We start from the raw sequence: 21235 nt of genomic DNA, 5'->3' as shown, positions 1-21235 counted from the left end.
GTAATTCTAAATAACAAAAGAGAGAAAACTTTTTAAAAAACATAAAAAGATACTCATCTTCATTAGTAATCAGAAAAAGTCCAATTAACTGCAGTATATTCATAATATACATGTTCTACCTTGGCAAAATTGTCTAATGGTGTTAAGTATTGACAAGTATGGAAAGCAATAAGAACTTTGATTCACTATGAGTGTAAAGTATAAATTGGTTTTTGGAAACAAGGTTAGTATATTATCTGTTAGATAGAAAGACATGCATGTTCTTGCTAGATATAAACTCTAGAGATATTCTTGAACATGGTCCCAGACTGCATGTACAAGAATGTTATAGTATCGTGCTTTGCATAATAACCCCTCAATGGAAACAACCCAAATGTCCAACAACAATAGAGCTGATAGTGAAGTGGTGCCACCATCATTGGAATACCATAGAAAATGAAAATTGAAGAACTGCTGCTTACATGCAGCAGCATGGATGAATCTCACAAATACAGTGTGGAGTGAAAGAAGCAAATTTTAAAAGAGTACAGGTATTATTCTAATTCAGTAGAACTAAACTATATTGTTTAGGCTACAAACATAGGTAAGAAAACTACAAAAATGTAAATAAATTTTTATCATAAAAGTCATAACAGTATTTACTTTTAGGCTGAAAGAGAGCCATTCAGGTAACTTCTGGGGTACTTAAATGTTTCTTGACCTGTGGTATAGTCACACAATTTAAGAAACTTCCAACCTCTAATAAATAAGGATTGCTTCAGTCAGATCATAAAATGTATATGTAAATTATTTTTTTAAGTAGTGTCACATTACTATGTATTATTTTTTTAAAATATATTTTATTGATTTTTTACAGAGAGGAAGGGAGAGAGATAGAGAGTTAGAAATATCGATGAGAGAGAAACATCGATCAGCTGCCTCTTGCACATCTCCTACTAGGGATGTGCCCGCAACCCAGGTCCATGCCCTTGACCGGAATCGAACCTGGGACCTTTCAGTCTGCAGGCCGACGCTCTATCCACTGAGCCAAACCGGTTTCAGCGACTATGTATTATTTTTATATTACCTTATTCTTTTTATTCCCTTCAATTATAATGATTAGAATAGTATACTTTAAATTTTATACTTTACATATATATTTTTAGTGGTCAGCAAATCAAATTGTTAACTAATGGTCTGTTCTTCTCTCCTCATCTGTATTAACTTTTTAAAAAGTTTTCATTGAGATATAATTTACATACCATATACTCCACCATTTTAAAGTGTACAACTCAGTGGTTTTTATTATACTCTCAAGGTTGTACAACCATCACCACTATCTAATCCCAGAACATTTGTATCATCCCAAAAAGAAACTCTGTACCTCATAAGCAGTCATTACTCATTCTATCTCAACAGGCCCTAGTACACACTTACCTACTTTCTATCTCCTAGGATTTTCCTATTATTCTTTATATATAGTGAGGGATTTTTTAAAAGTTTTATAGATAACAAAAAAGATAATGTCTGTGTGAGAGAAAAGTGTATCAACAAAGAAAGTTTATGCGTTTTAACAATTTATGATTTTATACCTAGACTACTTAAAAAAATTGGAAAAACCTTAGCAAATGTTTTAAAGACTAGTAGCTACTTGATAGGTCTTTAAAATAGAGTCATTTTAATTTCAAAAGTTAAATTTACAATTAATTACTATCAAAATGGACTGTGTCTGAGTATGGTTTAAAAGAAAATATTTTTTTCAATTATGCTGGCTAACTAGAAATACTAGAAGTCTTTTTTAGATATAAATTTTAGTAACTTTTTAAAATAAAAAACCAGTGCTTACTAAAAGGTTTTTGTTTGTTTATAACTGTACAGTGTTCTTTGATCATAAATATATAGGGATTAATAAGTGGTTTTTATTTGTTTATAGCCTGAAAATTTTTATTCACTTAAGTCTTAGCATACTTTTTGGTCACTAGGCTTCGGAAGAAGTATCGAAATCACTGCAAGCAATGAAAGAAATTCTGTGTGGTACAAATGACAAGGAACCCCCAACAGAGGCTGTGGCTCAGTTAGCACAAGAACTCTACAATAGTGGGCTGCTGGTGACACTGATAGCTGACCTACAGCTGATAGACTTTGAGGTAAACTATCTGTAAGAGTATTATATCTCTGCTTTTCAATTTTAATATGTATGACTATTAATATTTGATTTTAATTTTTTATTACTGTTTATTATGTTAAACGTTTTTCTAAAACTCTAAAATCATTTTTAAAATTAAAAAAATTTTAAATATATTTTTTAAATTGATTTCAGAGAGAAAGGGAGAGGGAGAGAGAGATAGAAACATCAATAATGAGAAAGAATCACTGATTGGCTGCCTCCTGCATGCCCACAACCGGGGCATGTGCTCTGACTGGGAATCAAACTGTGACCTTCTGATTCATAGGTTGATGCTCAACCACTGAGCCACACTGACCAGGCAGTTTTTTTTAAAATTACAGTTGACAGACAATATTAGGGTCTACAGCAGAGTAATTAGACATTTGTATAGCTTAATGAAGTGATCACCCCAATGAGTCTAGTGCCCATCTGACACTACACATAGTTATTACAATATTATGAACTATATTTGCTATGCTATACTTTACTTTCCCGTGACTGTTTTTATAACTGGCAATTTGATCATCTCATTCCCTTCCCCTTTTCACCCATTACCTCCAATACCCTCTCATCTGGCAACCATCAATTATTTCTCTGTATCTGTGAGTTTGTTTCTATTTTGTTTGTTAGTTTATTTTGTTCTTTAGATTCCACATATAAGTGAAATCATTTGGTATTTGTCTTTCTCTGTCTACTTATTTCACTTAGCATAATACCTTTTAGGTCCATCCATGTTGTCACAAATGGCAAGATTTCATTCTTTTTTATGGCTGATTAATAGTCCATTGTATATATATTGAGAATATACATTATATATATATATATATATATATATATATATATACACACACACACACACACACACACACACACATATATATATATATATCTCACTTTTTCTTTTCTTTTTTTTAAAAATAAATTTTATTGATTTTTTACAGAAAGGAAGGGAGAGGGATAGAGAGTTAGAAACATCGATGAGAGAGAAACATCTATCAGTTGCCTCCTGCACACCCCCTACTGGGATTCTGCCCATAACCAAGGTACATGCCCTTGACCGGAATCGAACCTGGGACCCTTCAGTCCGCAGGCCAACACTCTCTCCACCGAGCCAAACCGGTTAGGGCCTCACTTTTTCTTTATCCATTCATCTATTGAACACTTAGGTTGCTTCATATCTTGGCTAATATAAGTAACGCTGAAATGAACATAAGGTTGCATATGTCTTTTCAATAAGTGTTTGGGATTTCTTATGGTTAGTGACATTGAGCATCTTTTCATATGTCTATTGGCCATCTGTATGTCCTATTTGGAGAAATGTCTATTCAGGTCCTCTGCCCATTTTTAAATCAGATTGTTTGTTTTTTTGGAGTTGAGTTGTATGAGTTCCTTATATATTTTGGATATAACCCCTTTTTGGATATATCATTGGCAAATATCTTCATCCATTTAGTTGGTTGTCTTTTCATGTTGTTGATGGTTTCCTTCACTATGCAAAAATACTTTAGTTTGATGTACTCCCATTTATTCATTTTTTCTTGTATTTCCCTTGTTCAAGGACACATCTAAAAATATATTACTAAGAGTGGTGTCAAAGAGTAGCATTAGCTACTCTTCTATGTTTTCTTCTAGGATTTTTATAGTTCAGGTCTTACATTTAATTTTTTAATTCATTTTTATTTTATTTTATTCTTGTATATTGTATAAGAAAGTAATCCTGTTTCATTCTTTTACCTGCCTGTCTAGTTTTGTCAACTTCATTCATTCATTTTTATTGTTGACAGTATTACAGGTGTCCCCTAACCCCCCCCCTTTTAACACCATTTATTGAAGAGACTGTCTTTACCCCATTGTATATACTAGCTTCCTTTATCATAGATTAATTAACCATATAGGTGTGGATTTTTTTCTGCGTTGTCTATTCTGTTTCATTGATCTATATGTACGTTTTTATACCAGTACCATGCTATAGTATACTAAGTAGTTTGATATCGGGTAGCGTGATACCTCGAACTTTTTTTTTTTTTTCAAGATTCCTTTGGCTATTCAGGGTCTTTTGTGCTTCCAGATATTTTTTAGGATTATTTGTTCTAGTTCTGTGAAAAATACCATTGGTATTTTGATAAGGATTTCATTGAATCTGTAGATTGCTTTGCGTAGTATGGACATTTTAATAATGTTAATTCTTCCTAACCATGAACACAGTATATCCTTTCATTTATTTTTATCTTTTTCAATTTATTTCTGCAATGTCTTATAGTTTTCTGAGGACAGGTCTTTTATTTTCTTGGTTGAATTTATTGCCGCATACTTTATTCTTTTTGATGTAATTGTAAATGGGATTTTTTTCTTAATTTTTCTTTCTCTTATTTTGTTGTTGGTGTATAAAAATGCAATCAAATTCTGAATATTAATTTTGTATCCTGCTACTTTTCTGAATTCATTTAATTAGTTCTAATAGGTCTTTTTTGGTAGAATCTTTAAGGTTCTCTCTATATAGTAGTATGTAATCTACAAATAATAACAGTTTTATGCTTCCTTTTTTTTTAAAGAAGTTTTAAATAGTATATCATTTAGATACAGACTTTTCCTTTTTTTTTAATTAAATCTTTATTGTTCAGATTATTACATTTGTTCCTCTTTTTTCCCCCCCATAACTCCCCTCCACCCAGTTCCCACCCCACCCTCCGCCCTCACTCCCCACCCACTGTCCTCATCCATAGGTGTACGATTTTTGTCCAGTCTCTTCCCGCATCCCCCACACCCCTTTCCCCCCCAAGAATAGTCAGTCCATTCCCTTTCTATATCCCTGATTCTATTATAATCACCAGTTCATTCTGTTCATCAGATTATTTATTCACTTGATTTTTAGATTCACTTGTTGATAGATGTGTATTTGTTCTTCATAATTTGTATCTTTACCTTTTCCTTCTTCTTCCTCTTCTTAAAGGATACCTTTCAGCATTTCATATAATACTGGTTTGGTGGTGGTGAACTCCTTTAGCTTTTCCTTATCTATGAAGCTCTTTATCTGACCTTCACTTCTAAATGATAACTTTGCTGGATAAAGTAATCTTGGTTGTAGGTTCTTGGCATTCATCACTTTGAATATTTCTTGCCACTCCCTTCTGGCCTGCAAAGTTTCTGTTGAGAAATCAGCTGACAGTTGTATGGGTATTCCCTTGTAGGTAACTGAGTTTCTTTCTCCTGCTGCTTTTAAGATTCTCTCTTTGTCTTTTGCTCTTGGCATTTTAATTATGATGTGTCTTGGTGTGGTCCTCTTTGGATTCCTTTTGTTTGGGGTTCTCTGCGCTTCCTGGACTTGTAAGTCTATTTCTTTCACCAGGTAGGGGAAGTTTTCTGTCATTATTTCTTCAAATAGGTTTTCAATATCTTGCTCTCTCTCTTCTTCTGGCACCCCTATAATTCGGATGTTGGTACGCTTGAAGCTGTCCCAGAGGCTCCGTACACTATCTTCATATTTTTGGATTCGTTTTTCATTTTGCTTTTCCGGTTGGGTGTTTTTTGCTTCTTCGTATTTCAAATCTTTGACTTGATTCTTGCGCTCCTCTGGTCTGCTGTTGGGAGTCTGTATAATATTCTTTATTTCAGTCAGTGTATGCTTAATTTCTAGTTGGTCCTTTATCACAACATCGAGGGTCTCACTAGATTTCTTAAGGGTCTCATTGAGTTTATCGGCGGTTTCTAGAAAATTCTTGAAAAACCTTAAAAGTGTGGTTTTGAACTCTATATCCAGTAGTTTGATTTCCTCCATTTCTGTCATTTGTGTCCTGTTTCTTTGTCTCGGCATTTTTTAATGCTTCGCTGTGTCGATAGAGTGGCTTTGTGTGCTAGGTGTGCTATAGGGCCCAGTGGCTCAGCCTCCCCAATTACCTGAGGTGGACACTCTTGATGCACCCCCTTGTGGGCTTTGTGCACAGTCTTGTTGTAGGTAAGCCTTGATTGTTGTGGGTAACACTGGGAGGATTTGACCTCCAGGCCAGTTGGCTGTGAGAATCAGCTGTATCTACAGTGGGAGAACTTCTGTGCTGAAGACACCCTTATGGGGCAAGACTTGCTTCAGTGGGGCTTTGGTGCTCACTGAGTCTGCCCCCTAAGTGTGTCCCTTGTGGATCAGAGGAGTTGTAATTGGATGGTCCCACTCTGACCACTGGGTACACTGGCTCTTGGATCTAAGGAGGTTCTAATCTAGCCTCTGCCTGAGGCTACCCAGCAGAAGCCAACTGTAAAGCAATGCTAGTTGCCCTGGGGCCTTGGGGCAGCTGCAGTTTGTTAAGTAATTTTCAGATTACAAAGGGCTGGGCCTTTCATATGCAAAAGCCTTCGTGCAAGGCTTGGGCGGGGCGGGGTCCCAGGGGATCAACAGGGTTGGTGGAGCGAGCAGTATGGCTGCTCTCAGTCCTGCCTTCAGAGGCTCCGGCAATCACTGCGAGTGCCTACGAGAGAAAGCTGCCCTCGAGTTCTGACCGATGCCAGACAGTCCATTTCTCCCGTATGAGTCTGGGTCCCCAGAGACTCGCCCAGAACTGGAGCTCAGAGCCTGAGACTCCCTCCTGATGAAAAAGACAATCATGTCCTCAGCCACCAGCCCTCTCCGCATGCACCTCCGCACCTTTGTATTTACTTCAGCACCGCACCTCCTCTGAGTCTCGGTATGCTTTTCTCTTTCCTTCTAGTTATAGAATTTCCACTCAGCCAGCCTTCCTGTGGTTCTGGATGATGTCCGTTCCGTCTTTTAGTTGTATTTTTGAAGTGGTTGTATGAGGCAGCAATCTCCGGTGTTTACCTATGCTGCCATCTTGGTTTCTCTCCCAGACTATTCCTTTTTTTAAAAAAAATATATTTTATTGATTTTTTACAGAGAGGAAGGGAGAGGGATAGAGAGTTAGAAACATCGATGAGAGAGAAGCATCAATCAGCTGCCTCCTGCACACTCCCTACTGGGGATGTGCCTGCAACCAAGGTACATGCCCTTGACCGGAATTGAACCCGGGACTCTTCAGTCCCCAGGCCGACGCTCTATCCAGTGAACCAAACCAGCTAGGGCTTTTGCTTCCTTTCTTATTTGGATTTCTTTTATTTAAAATAGTTGTATACTTTAGATAGCATTATCATCAAATGCCCAGATGATTAAGTTGATGATTTTTCAGCATATGGCTGAAAGGTAAGGGATGGAACTTAGTAGCACTCAGTGCACAGAGATTTGGCCGTCATTTCTCAGGAAAGGTTGTTCCCTTTGCTTCATGGTTGTTCTTGCTTCTCTACCTTCTCAGAAGCTTCCCTGCATTATTTTAAGTTATGTTTCAGTTTTCTGGAAATCTGTTCATTTCAACTGTTACTAAGGCATCTGTTTGAATAAGTCCATTACCATTTATTTTCTTTTTTAAAAATATATTTTTTTATTGATTTCAGAAAGGAAGGGAGAGGAAGAGAGAGATAGAAACATCAATGATGAGAGAGAATCATTGATCAGCTGCCTCCTGCACGCCCCACACTGGGGATTGAACATGCAACCCAGGCATGTGCCCTGACAGGAAATTGAACTGTGAACTCCTGGTTTATAGGTTTAATGCTCAACTTCTGAGCCACACCAGGCTAGCACCATTTATTTTTTGTGTACATGCAGCTCATGAAAAACAGAATTTTGTAGTTAGAAGGAGCTACATAAATAAACATCCTCCTAGTTTTTTTATGAGGAAACTGAGATTTGCAAAAGTTAAATTACTTTTCCTCCAGAGCACTCAGCAAATAAATTGCAGGGATAGGATTTGAACTTGTGAACACTGACAATCTAAAAGTATGTTGTTTTGTTAATCCTCACCCAAGGATATTTATTTTCATATAAGGTCAGGGCTCTTGGGGAATCGTGGAAATACTAGTCCCAGGCTCTCAGACTGCTAAATAAGGGAATATTTTTGGCTGACTGGAGCCAAGGAGGAGGAATACAGAGCAAGACTGCTCTGGAGATGTGACACCAGGTGTGTTGGGTGGAACCAACACTGACTGAGGAATCTCCAAGGCTCAGACTTCAACTCATTCTTCCTTTCAGATACACTGGTCTTTTTCTCTCTTTTCATCCTGTATCTGTTTCTCTAGCTTTGACATTTTTCTGCCCAATAATGTATTTTCCTACTTTATCCTCTTGCTGGGCTTGCTCACTCTCACTCCCATCTTAATCCCCATGTTTTAAAAAAGTGGTCATATGTTGAATTTAAGTGGAGCTTTTTCATTGTGTTTATATACTCTCATGTTTCTCTTATTTAATTTAAAATTATTTATTATGAACATTTTTAGGAGCTGTACCTAGTGAAAAAATACCTGACATGATATTAGAATTGTTTAGAATCCTTGACCTGTCATTTGATACTAACAAACTTTTTTTTCTGTTGTTAATCTTCACCCGAGGATATTTTTTCCATTGATTTTTCTAGAGTGAAAGGGAAAGGGAGAGACAGAGAGAAACATTGATGTGAGAGAGACACATGGTTTGGTTGCCTCCTGACACGCCCCAACTGAGGCTGGGGATCAAGCCTGCAACCAAAGTACGAGGTGTATACCCTTAACTGGTGACCCTAGCCGGTGACCCTTCAGTCTGCGGGCCGACACTGTAACCACTGAGGCAAACCGGCTAGGGCTAGGTTTTTTGTTTGTTTGTTTGTTTTTTGTTGTTGTTTTTTTTTATATGGAATGTTTCATGATTTGGGTGTCATCCTTGGGCAGGGTCCATACTAATCTTCTTTGTATTGTTCCAATTTTAGTATATGTGCTGCTGAAGCAAGCATGAGGTTAATTTTTTATTCTATAAAATAGGAGTATTACGAACTTCTAAATATTAAAGTAAATAAAACATACATATATAGGTTATGAAAGAACATTAAATACATGTGCAAACTATATACAAATGTAAGTTAGTATACTTTCATTTTCTCTCTCAAACTAAAGTTAAAAAATGTAAGCTATCTTATTTTTGTTATAACCCTTTAGTGTTTGCTTGTTTTATTTATTATTTTAGTTTGAGATTTAGTTGGTCCAGTTATTACAAATGGGAAAAAGACCCATGTTCTTGGATTATAGTATTATATTTCTATATATCTAGTTTTTGCACATTTCTCTGAGAGTAGCAATGCAGTAAGCTATTATCATCATTAATTAATATGTTAGCTTGAGTTAATTTATGAAATTAGCCCAAATAGCAATTGCATACTGGGAGAAATATGACTCAAGGATGATTATGTTTTGAAAACTGAGTCAGGGTGAGATGTTGTCAGGTTTAGTGACCTGGCAAAACTTTGAGCAGCCACAGAATAGCCTACATTCAAAGTGCTGTCCAATAATTGGAGAGGTAGGTATAAAACTTTGTTCAGCATTGGGTTAGAAAACAAAACACTTATGCAAGTTTTCCTTATTTTACCTGGTATACTGAAAATAAATCAATTTAAAGAGGATGTTTACTTAAACTTATTTGGGGATTAAAACACTTGCCTGAAAATTGACTTCTATTTATCAAGTGAAAAAACTTTTACTCTCTGGAATTCTTGGGGAAAAGAAGTATCTTTCTGAATATTTGAATTTTACATGTAACTAGAGATTAACTCTTCAAATGCAGAGTTAAATAGATTATTTTTGTAAATTACTTTATATTATATTTATGAAATGATTATTCCCCTCCACAATAGCATTCTATATATAATAATTTCTACTGATGAATCAAAATTATCATTAGGAAGATCTATCATTGTGATAGTAGCAGACAGGTCCCCCCTCGCCCCCCTGAACTTTAAGGCATAAATTGACCAAACAGTTCTTCACTTTGTTCATTCAACTGATGTAACACAATGCCTAGAGCCTAGTTATAAATGAGTATGTTATTCAGTAGATGAAGCTGTTCTTTGAAAGTCCATAGAACATATATACTTATAAATACTTCTTGGTTAAATGTATAAATGAAAAAGTTAAAATTCAGGACAGTTTAGTATTAAACATTCTACCAATTATGTACAGTGTTTTTAGGAAGGAGGCAGCATTACTAGCATTGTTTACCTACTTAAGGAAATATGCTATGTATCTCTTTGGACTGGAGACATGAATAATGAGACCAACTTTCCTTCTCAGTCCTAAAGTACCCATATAAACTAGTGACAGCTTAATAAAATTCCTCCAAACTTCAAAACTCAGTCAAATCACACAGAACCCCACCCTCCTCATCTCTTGCTTCATATGTAGCACTGGTACAGCCCCTTCTAAATTAAGAATATCTTAAATGATAGGACTGCATTTCCCACGTCTAATGCTATGTCTATTGGTTGGTTGAATGAATAGAGGAATGAAAATGAGAGATAGAAGCAAAAGTAAGGGAATTGGACCAAAGAAAGATCTCCTGAGGCACAATAATAAGCCACTTTTCTTAGTAAATTGTGTAGAAGATAAGTAAGAGTAATAATAGTATCATTTCAGTAAGTGAATAACCTTTCCTGAGGCTCCTTTCAAGAACACAAGTCATTTGACTGTAAAATTTCTGGTATGTTTTTATAATAGGAAGGAAAAATTATTACTTTAAGAATGGGCTGCAGCTTTTGCTAGATAACCTAAAAGAATGGAACATTCCTTACAGAGAAAAAAAGTGAACTTTTGTTTAGAAGCCACCTAGATAGACTTTTTGTTAGTTGTGAAAGGTGGGGTGTCTAGGCAATGTTTGGACAGAAAAGTATGAAAGGAAAGAGCATAGATTCCCTTTGCAGAGTAAAGTAACAGAAATTTGATAAATGCCCTCTCTTGAGCTAAGTTTGATAGGAATAGGAAATAGAAGAGATTTAGAAGGGTTTGGAGTGAGGAAGAGAGAAAGCTCTTAGAACCATGACAGAGGAAGGGTCTTAAGGAACAAGATGATCAGGAATGCTAAGGAATCTACACTAATAAAAGACAAACATGCAAATTGACCGTACCTTTGCTGTGCCTTAAGCCACGCCCACCAGCAAATCAGAGCGACTATATGCAAATTAACCCTACCAAGATGGCTGCCGGCAGCCACGGAGCTGGAGCAAGCAGGAGGCTTGGTTGCCCAATGATGGAGGAAGCCAAGCTTCCCGCCTGCTGCGGCCAGCTTGAGCTCCACTCAAAGCAACACAGTTTCAATTATAGAAGGTTAATAAACCCCAGATACCTGCTTTCAGCTAGCTGTGGCCACAGAGCTGGAGCGAGCAGAAGGCTTGGTTGCTCCAGTGATGGAGGAAGCCAAGCTTCCCACCTGCCCCAGCCGGCTCTGAGCTCCACTGAAGGCAACAAAGTTTCAATTATAGAAGGTAAATAAATCCCAGAATAAAAAAAAAGAAAAAAAGGAGAGGCTGGGAGCTTCCATGGGGGCTTGGCCAACCTGAAAACGGCCCTCAGCCCCTCACCCAGACGGGCCAGGCACCCCAGTGGGGACCCCCCCACCCTAAAGGGGGTGTGGCCAGCCTGAAAACTGAAAACGGCCCTCAGCCCCTCACCCAGACGGGCCAGGCACCTGAGGGTCCCCTCTGGGGGCGGGGGCGTTTGACCAGCCTGCAAACAGCCATCAGCCCCTAACCCAGGCCGGCCAGGTACCCCAGTGGAGACCCCCACCCTGAAGAGGGTCTGACCAGCCTGCAAACACCCATCAGCCCTTCACCCAGGCTGGCCAGGCACCCCAGCGGGACCCCCACCCTGATCTGGGACACCCTTCAGGGCAAACCAGTCGGCCCCCACCCGTACACCAGGCCTCTATCCTATATAATAAAAGGGTAGTATGCAAATTGACCCTAACAGCAGAACGACTGGGAATGACTGGTTACTATGACACACACTGAACACCAGGGGCCAGATGCTCAATGCAGGAGCTGCCCCCTGGTGATCAGTGCGCTCCCACAGGGGGAGCTCTGCTCAGCCACAAGCCAGGCTGCCAGCTGCCAGTACAGTGGTAGTGGTAGGAGCCTCTCCCGCCTCCTCAGCAGCGCTAAGGATGTCCGACTGCAGCTTAGGCCCAATCCCCTGGGGAGCGGGCCTAAACCAGCAGGTGGTCATCCCCCGAGGGTCCCAGACTGGGAGAGGACACAGGCCGGGCTAAGGGACCCCCCCTCCCGAGTGCACAAATTTTTGTGCACCGGGCCTCTAGTCTTTAATAATAGCGCTTTGTAGGATTCAACTTTTTTTTTATATTGTTGATAGTATTACAGATGTCCCCCATTTCACCCCACGTTTGCCCCACTCTACCCAACCCCTACCCCACCCCAGGCCTTTACCGCAGTATTGTCTGTGACCATGGGCCATGCACATATATATGTATATAAGTTATTTGGTTAATCTCCTCTAGGCCCGTGCCCTCCCCTCTGAAATCTGTCAGTCTGTTCCATGCCTCCATGCCTCTAGACCTGTCAGTTTATTTTGTTCATTGGATTCCAGTATGTAGGAATTCAATTTGAAGTTGTTTCTGCACTGTGCTATAATTATCCTTTGTTACCCGGCTTAAACCTTTGGTAAAAGAACTATTAAGTATATGTTGATTGAAGGAGAAGGGGCGTTTTTCTATACTTGGGATAAACAGGGTGTTGAGAAAATAATGAGTTACAGGAGGCAAGACAAGGAACAGGGTTGAGGACGTAGGAGTAGGGATTTGCCATAAATTTTTATTTAAGCTTTAAAATTCCTGGCAAAAGAACCACTTCAGCATATTGTTAATGAGGTTTAAAAAAAAGAAGTTGTGGCTGAGATTTCAAGGCTTCTGATTTTGTGGGCTCAGGATCAAACTCAGAGCTGTGTTTGGGCACTGTTCAAGACACAGTTTTAAACTCTTTGATGTTTTGAAACACAATGTGATAAGAGATCAAAGGATGGAAAATTTATTGCATCTAGTTGATGCATTCATTTTAAAGGCAGGTGTGCCTTGCAAAGCTAGGGTGATACAAAGTCAATTGTTCAGGTTGAATTAGAAAGCAGCTCAAAGAAGAAGAAAACTTTCTACAGTGATAATTTAATTTCTAGTGATTATTTCTTGCTACATTAAAAAAATCAGCAAAATAAGAACTCCAGAATCAGCTTCTTAATAAGCCATTTTATGGTACTAAGTTTTTGAAAATTTCCATTCCCTAAAGATCTTTTTCTGTTGCCTGGCCCTGACAAAAGTGCTCCTTAACCTTTGGTTTTATTTATATAAAAATGAGAAATCATAAAGTCTTAAGATTTGACAGTATTTCATGCATTTAACAATTTGAAATGCTTACTATATGTGTAGGGCATTGATTTTATTTTGTTGTTTATATATTTTTTCACCCTGTCATTAGACAAATTCAGTTCAAGAATTTATAATCTCAGGTGGGGAAATACTTATATCATATTAAATAGAATGTTATGTTATTGTTACCCTACTATTCTTTTAAAACTAATGAATATAAACTTTAGAAGTATCATGTCCTTAAACAGAAGCATAACCTGTTAATTGTTTGCATGCCCCCTGTAAAAATTAAGACAATGACCATTGTAGTTTGACCTTACCATACTTTTAAAGGAGGGTAACCTACCCTAAAGATAAAGCTTGCTCAACCCCTCTGCTTTCTGGGAAAAGCTCTCTCCCAGCCCACATGGTGATAGTGGAAGCAACCATTTTGTGCAACATAACACCCTGCCCAACACACAGCTGACTAGACTAGCAGTGGACAGCAGACCAAAGTAGGGCAAAGTATTTCTGCAGGATTCTTGAACTGGAACTGAGACACAGAACCCTGTCTGTAACCAGGAGGTAAAGACATTACAGTCTCTCCATCAATGGCCAGGTGTCCTGCCATATAAACTAAAGAAGTAGAGAAGCCAGTCTACATAAAAGACAGAAAAATGAAAAAAAAAATAGGCAGAGAAATGGTGGGGGCAGGGGCTCCCTGATGGAATTCATGTAAAACATAAGTTTAATTTAACTTAAAAAATTTTGAGAGCAGCTAATTCTGAACTAGCCTGTGCTTGAGTTCTCTGAAACTTTCCCAGTATCTAGAAATTAGCTTTGTAATCAGCTTCTTCACCTACCCCAGCCTCTGGCAACCAGTAATCTATCTTCTGTTCCTGTATTTTTGCCTTTGCAAATGTGTAAATGGAACTATACAGAATGTACCCTTTTGCGTCTGTCTGCCTTCACTTAGTATAATGCATTTGCCATGTTGTTGCTGTGTATAATGTGTTTGTCACTCTTTACTGCTGAGTAGTATATCCCTTTACATGGATGCACTACAGATCATTTATCCATTCCCCAGTTGAAGGATATTTGGGGAATTTTAAATTTTTAGCATTTATAAGTAAAACCTATAACCATTTACATGCATTTTTATGTGAATGCAGGTTTTCATTTCATTTGGATAAATACCTAGGTGTAGGATTGTTGGGTAGTGTCGGATTTTTTTTGTTTGTTTTGGCTTTGTTTTTGTTTTTTAAATTTTAGCCATTCTAGTAAGTTTTAGTGTTATCTCATTGACGCTTTAATTTTTATTCCTGTAGTGACTGATGTGGAATATCTTTTCCAGTGTTTACTTGCCACCATATCTCCTCCTTTGTGAAGTATCTATTCAGAGCTTTTGCCCTCCTTTTATTTGGTTGTTGAATTTTGAGAATTCTTTATATAGTCTGTATAAAAGTCAGTGGCAGCAATTTGTTGTTGTTGTTGTTAATCCTTACCTGAGGATATTTTTTTTCCATTGATTTTTTTTTTTAGAGAGAGTGGAAGGGAGGGAAGAAGGGAAGGAGGGAGAGAGATAGAGAGACACCTCAATTGGTTGCCTCCCACACTCATCCAGACGGTGGCTGAGGAACAAACCTGCAACCCAGGAATCGAACCCACGACCCTTCTGTCCACAGGTGGACACTCTAACCACTGAACCACGTGGACCAGGGCAATGGCAGCAATTTTAAAGTGGATGTTTTTTCCTCCAAATTCTATCCTCTTTTGATCTCTCATTTGCCTTTTCTCACTTCTGTTATCAATCAGTGAGGGAATGCTCTTTATCAGCAGTTACTTTTAATTGCTATTCAGTACTTTTTTCTTCCCTCTTTTTATCATTTTTTATTTGATTCCAGTAGATACTCCCATATATACCATTCATTCAGCAAATAAGCATTGAGCATCTCATGTCAGGGCTGACCATTTTTGAATTTGCCAGCTAACACAAGTGCTTCTTCAGCTTTGATATCTAATCAGTTACATTATATGTAATCTTAGAATTACTGGCTAATTTCAGACAAATTTGTTCATTTCTAAATGTTGCAGAAGACTGGTTTTGAAATAGTTAAGGTTTTATTCCAATTATATATAGTATGCTTAGTGGGTATCCATAATGGTTGCACTTAATGTAGACACCATCATTCATCTGTACCTGTTTAAATTTTCTGTAATGCTTTCCATTCTGGTCATTTCCTCTGTTTGGAGAAGCTGTTCCTTGTAGCAGAACTTGTTTTTGTTATTCACCGGGGTTTTCTTTGACTTTGCACATATTTGCTAATGAAGTAGAAGAATGTTTTCTTCTATGTAAATGTTGGATAGAGTTCTATGGAGCATCATTTCTACTGTTCACTGGAATGCTGTATGGAAATGTTCTTGTGGCATTTTACTGGGAAGTATGAAAAACATGCTTTCATGACATTTCAAAGAAGATTAATATTCTGCAGTATTACTGTGGAGTCTAGAAAGACTTGAACAAAACAGATTATTTCTTTCATTTACTAGTATAATTACCAATATAGCTCTTTTACACAATAAATATATTCTTTAATGTCTGTATAAATGAAATTTATGTAGTATAAACCTTTATTTTAATATTTTAAAATCGTGAGAATAACTGATTCTAAAGTATCCTTTTAAATTGAAGACTCACCTCCTAATTTTTCTATTAAAATTTGGATTTTGTATAGTGCTTTTTCATAAAAGAAGATATAATTTGCTTTCTTGCGTATCTGTCTCACTTCCTTTAAACCCTTCTTCCTTCCTCCATGGCTTTCTTTCCTTCCTTCTTCTTTACTCTCTCCTCTCTCTTCTTCCCTCTCTTTTTTTTTTGGAGGGGGGTGCAATGGGGTACCAAATTACTTTATTTGAAGGAATGCTACAAATGAAAGAATGTAAGTGGATGATTTGTACAACTTACAGAAAAAGTGAAGGTAAGCAGTACCTCCAACATGCAGGTACTGCTTTGGTGACCAGGGAAGTGACCACTGTGGCTGTGGGGAGCCAGCCTAAGGCTTAACTCTCATCACTATCTCCCAGGGTGTGCTTGTCAAAGAGATACCTTGCCATGCCAGATTCAGGGGCCCTCATCTTTCATAAGTTAGTTATTCCACCCCTCTCTTTGTTTTTCTCTATGAAGTGATGTGAAAGCAATGGATAGTCATAGGTATTTCTTATATTTAGTCATTGTCAACATTTTGATGTTCTGCTTTATTTTTGCCAGTTAGATATACTATAATTTATTTAAACATGCCTAATTCTGGATATATTGCTTGCTTCCAACTCTTTATTATCATCACTACGATAAAGATCTCTGTGCCTGATATTTTTTTGCTGTACTTAAGGGTGTTATTTAGGACTTTTTTCTCAGGCTAAATTTCCCAATGTGGGATTCTAGGACATCACAGGTATTATTACGTTGCTTTACATCCTCACCAACAATGGATGATTGAAATCATTGAATATTACCATTTAAAAAATTACTGGATCAATTTATATTTTCCACCAGCAATGTACGAGGATTCCCTTTTCTCCACATCCTTTTCAGCACTTGTTATTTTTTATTTTATTGATGATAAGCCATTCTACAGGTGTGAGGTGGAATCTCATTATGATTTTGATTTTGCATTTCCCTTATAACTAATAATGTAGAGCATGTTTTCATCTGTATGTTTTCCTTAGAAAAGTGTCTATTTAGATATTCTGTGCATTTTTAAATTGGATTGTTTGATTTTTTTTTGTTATTAAGTTGTGAATTCCTTATATATTTTGGATATTATTAGCCCCTTATCAGAGGTGTCATTTCCAAATATCTTCTCCCACTCAGTTGCTGCCTTTTTGCTTTGTTGATGATTTCTTTTGTGTACAAAAGCTTTACTCAAAAAAATTGAAAACACCTACTTATAAACATACATGTACCCCTGTGTTCATTACAGCATTATTTTCAATAGCTGAAACAAGGAAACAACCTAGTTGTTTTTCTACTGATGATTGGATAAAGAAGATGGAATACTACTCAGCTGTAAAAATGACAAAATGTTACCATTGGGGCAACATGGATGTGTCTTGAGAGTATCATGCTAAAAGTGAAATAAATCAGATAGAAAAAGACAAGAACCATATGATTTTACTGATATGTGGAATCTAAATATATAAAAGCCTAAACGACTGTTATGACTGAATGACCAGAATGAACAGTCGACCAGTTGCTATGACGTGCATTGACCACCAGGGGGCAGATGCTCAACGCAAGAGTTGCCCCTGGTTGTCAGTGCTGACCCACAGAAGCCGGGCTCATGGCTGATCAGTGTAGCTGAGGTGGTGGGAGCCTCTTCTGACTCCGTGGCAGCACTACCAAGTGGCAGGCACAGCAGGCCAGGATGAATACGAGCAGGGTGATGCCCGACCCCAGCTCAGGCTCTTCCCTGGCCGCCTGCCGCTTGGCACACTGCTATATCCCTTGGGGGATGGATCGGGCCTAAATCGGCAGTCGGACATCCCCCAAGGGGTCCCAGATTGCAAGAGGGCACAGGCAAGGCTGAGGAATCCCCCTACTCCCACCCCCGCCCCCCCGCCCCATGCACAAATCCATGCACTGGCCCTCTAGTATAAAATAAAAAACAACAAACAAAAAAACAAAAACTAAACTCATAGATACAGACAACAGAATTGTGGTTATCAGAGGGGAAGGTGAATTGAGGGAGGATGAAGAGGGTAAAGGGGTTGACAGAAGGAAGTAGACTTCATGTGGTGAGCCACAATATTGTATTATAATGTTGCACATCTAAAATTTATGTAATGATATTAACCAGTGTTACATCCTCCCCCACAAACAAATGTAATGTTTATAAAATTACTGGGACTCTGAGCCAAATGACAGCGTAGGAGGCTCCTGAATTTCCCTACTCCTGGGGAAGCAGAGAATGTACAGTTACATATGGAGGAAATCCCTCTGAGAGAAGATTAGAAACTAGGTGAGTGACTCCTACTTGTTAGGTGACTGAGAAAATATCTACATCAAAATGGGTAGGAAATGCTGAGACACACTCTCACCATAAACCTCAGCCCTGGCACAGCACCATACAATTGGGAGGAAAGTGTTTGAACCACACATCTAGTCCCCCAACTTTCCAAGCTGCCAACTAAGAAAGAGGCACCCAAACTACCTATCTGTGAATCTAGTTGCTGGCTGGGCTTCTACCAGGAGCCCAAATGAGGCAGTGGGTACTTCCCCTTGGTCCAACAAGAAAACCAAGTTGCCAGTATCTTATTGGAAAGAGCTTGAACACACATCTAGTGCCCCAACTTTTATGGCTGCCACTCGAAGGACAGACCCCCAAATAAACTAGGCCTGATAGATAATGGAGCTTGCATTCATGAGTCTCAAAGGACTATAGTAAACAAGGAAGCACTTTTTAAATGGGCATAGTAACACCCCTCAGGGTTATACACCCAGGCTCAGTGCAGAAGAAATAGGCCCAGTTTCTCTGTGGAAGGGATTTGAGTGCATCCTTTCCCAGCTGCTGTCCAAGGATTCAACTTTTAATCAGTTTGCAATCAAAATACTGTCTGCAATTCTCCCCTTTGAGACACTGACAAGTCTTGACATACCCTTAACTACTGGGAGCCACTAAGAAGAAAGATGATGGGTTAGACCAGCCGTGGGCAAACTACGGCCCGCGGGCCGGATCCGGCTCATTTGAAATGAATAAAACTAAAAAAAAAAAAAAAAGACCTCACCCTTTTATGTAATAATGTTTACTTTGAATTTATATTAGTTCACACAAACACTCCATCTATGCTTTTTGTTCCGGCCCTCCGGTCCAGTTTAAGAACCCATTGTGACCCTCGAGTCAAAAAGTTTGCCCACCCCTGGGTTAGACAGATACAAATGTTTGACAGGCACAAGGAACTTAGGACAGGCTGATTGACAGGGTTCATCTCTTACATGAGATCATTCTGTCCAGAGTAGGAGAGATGGCTGTTTTACCTAATGTGGGGAAACCAACACAGAGAATTAAGGAAAATGAAGAAACAAAGGGAAATGTTAGAAACAAAAGAATAAGGTAAGTCTCTAAAAACCAAGCTTAATGAAATAGAGATCAGTGATTTGCTTAATAGAGAGTTAAAAATAATAGTCATAAAAATGCTCACTAGGTCAGGAGAGCAATTTAAGAACAAAGTGAGAATAACAGAGAGATAGAAAATATTTAAAAATACAGAAATCACAGAGCTGAAGAATACAATAACTGTACTGAAAATTCAACAGAGGGCTTCTACAACACACTAGATAAAATGGAAGTAAGGATCAATAAACTTGAAAACATGATAGGGCAATTCATGGACCAGAGGAACAAAAAGAATTTTAAAAAAAGTGAAAATAGCTTAAGAGACTTAAAGAACATCATTATGTGGACTGATATATGCATTGTAGGGGTCCCTAATGGAAAAGAGAAAGAAAGGGGAAGAAAGCTTTTTGAAATAAATAATGACTGAAAACTTTTTTAACCTGGGGAAAGAAACAGACATGCAGGTTTAAGAAGCATAAATTTTTACAAATAAGATGGATCCAAAGAGATTCACACCAAGACACATTATAATTAAATTATCAAAGAGATAATGTACACAAAGAGAAAATCTTTAAAGCAGCAAGAAAAAAGTAACTTGTTACGTGCAAAGAAAGCCCCCATAACACTGTGGCCAAAAGGGAGAGGGATGACATATTCAAAGTGCTGAAAGAAAAGAACTTCATATAAAATACTATACCTGGCAAAGTTGTTGTTCAGAACAAAATGAAAGATAAATTATTTCCTAAACAAACAAAAGCTGAAGGTGTCTATCACCACTAAATTGGCCTTATAAGAAATGTTAAAGGCAGTTCTTCAGGCTGAGATGAAAGGATGCTAATTAGTAACAAAACATGAAAGTATAAAACTTAATGGTAAAGGTAATTTATAGTTAAAAAGAATAATACTGTAAAGGTGGTGGTGAAATTATTTATAATTCTGGTATAAAGTTTTAAGGCAAAAGTATTTAAAAAAACTACAATTACAATAGTTTGTTAATACATAATTTAAAAAGATGTGTTGGACAGGGGTATGTAAAATGTAAAGGTTTGTATGTATTCAAACTTAAGTTGTTATCAGCTTAAATTACACTATTATAAATATAACATATTTTCTGTAATCTTCATGGTAATCACAAAGCAAAAACCCATTGTAGAAAAACAAAAGAGAATGACAAAGGAGTTGAAGCATAGCACTATAAAAATTATTAAAACACAAGGGAAGAGAGGAAGAAAGAAACTACAAAACAGCTAGAAAATAATTAAGAAAATGACAGTAATAATTCCATACCTTTCAGTAATTACTTTAAATATAAATGGACTAACTTCTTCAATCAAAAGACACAGAGTGGCTGAATGGATAACAAAACAAGATCTAATTATATTCTACTTAGAAGAGAATCACTTCAGCTTTAAGGATATACATGGACTGAATGTGAAGGGATGGAGAAAAAATATTCCATGCAAATGAATTCTAAAAGAATGCAGGAGTATAACAGACAACATTGACATTAAGCCAAAAACTGTAACAAGAGACAAAGAATGTCTTTATATTATAACTAGAGGCCCGGTGCACAAAAATTTGTGCACTTGGGGGGGTAGGGGGGGTCCCTCAGCCCGGCCTGTGCCCTCTAGAAGTCTGGGGCCCCTCGGGAGATAACGACCTGCTGGCTTAGGCCTGCTTCCGGGTGGCAGAGGGCAGGCCCAATCCCTAGGTGCAGCCCCTGGTCAGGCTCAGAGCAGGGCTGATTGGGGAATTGTCGCCGCCCCCTGTCATGCACAGGGCAGGGCGGAT

At 37.9% G+C, this 21235-nt stretch overlaps 1 protein-coding gene and 1 non-coding gene across 10 annotated transcripts in view; one reads left to right on the top strand and one right to left on the bottom strand.

Annotated features, from left to right (window-relative positions):
• Positions 1–21235, top strand: part of CAB39L (calcium binding protein 39 like) — a 156756-nt gene that overhangs the window by 82594 nt on the left and 52927 nt on the right. For all 9 annotated transcript variants that reach the window (XM_023748655.1, XM_023748647.1, XM_023748649.1 and 6 more), the window contains one exon: positions 1962–2126. In XM_023748655.1, coding sequence (XP_023604423.1) covers positions 1962–2126 — 165 coding nt within the window. The remainder of the gene's footprint in view (positions 1–1961; positions 2127–21235) is intronic.
• LOC111824672 lies at positions 8844–8945 on the bottom strand. The gene has a single exon (XR_002827765.1). It is a non-coding gene; the product is annotated as a U6 spliceosomal RNA (small nuclear RNA).

Source organism: Myotis lucifugus, unplaced genomic scaffold (assembly GCF_000147115.1).
Source record: "Myotis lucifugus unplaced genomic scaffold, Myoluc2.0 scaffold_7, whole genome shotgun sequence".
Classification (NCBI taxonomy): domain Eukaryota; kingdom Metazoa; phylum Chordata; class Mammalia; order Chiroptera; family Vespertilionidae; genus Myotis; species Myotis lucifugus.
The sequence above is the reverse complement of the archived record's forward strand: the minus strand, read 5'-3'. Positions and strand labels throughout refer to the sequence as shown.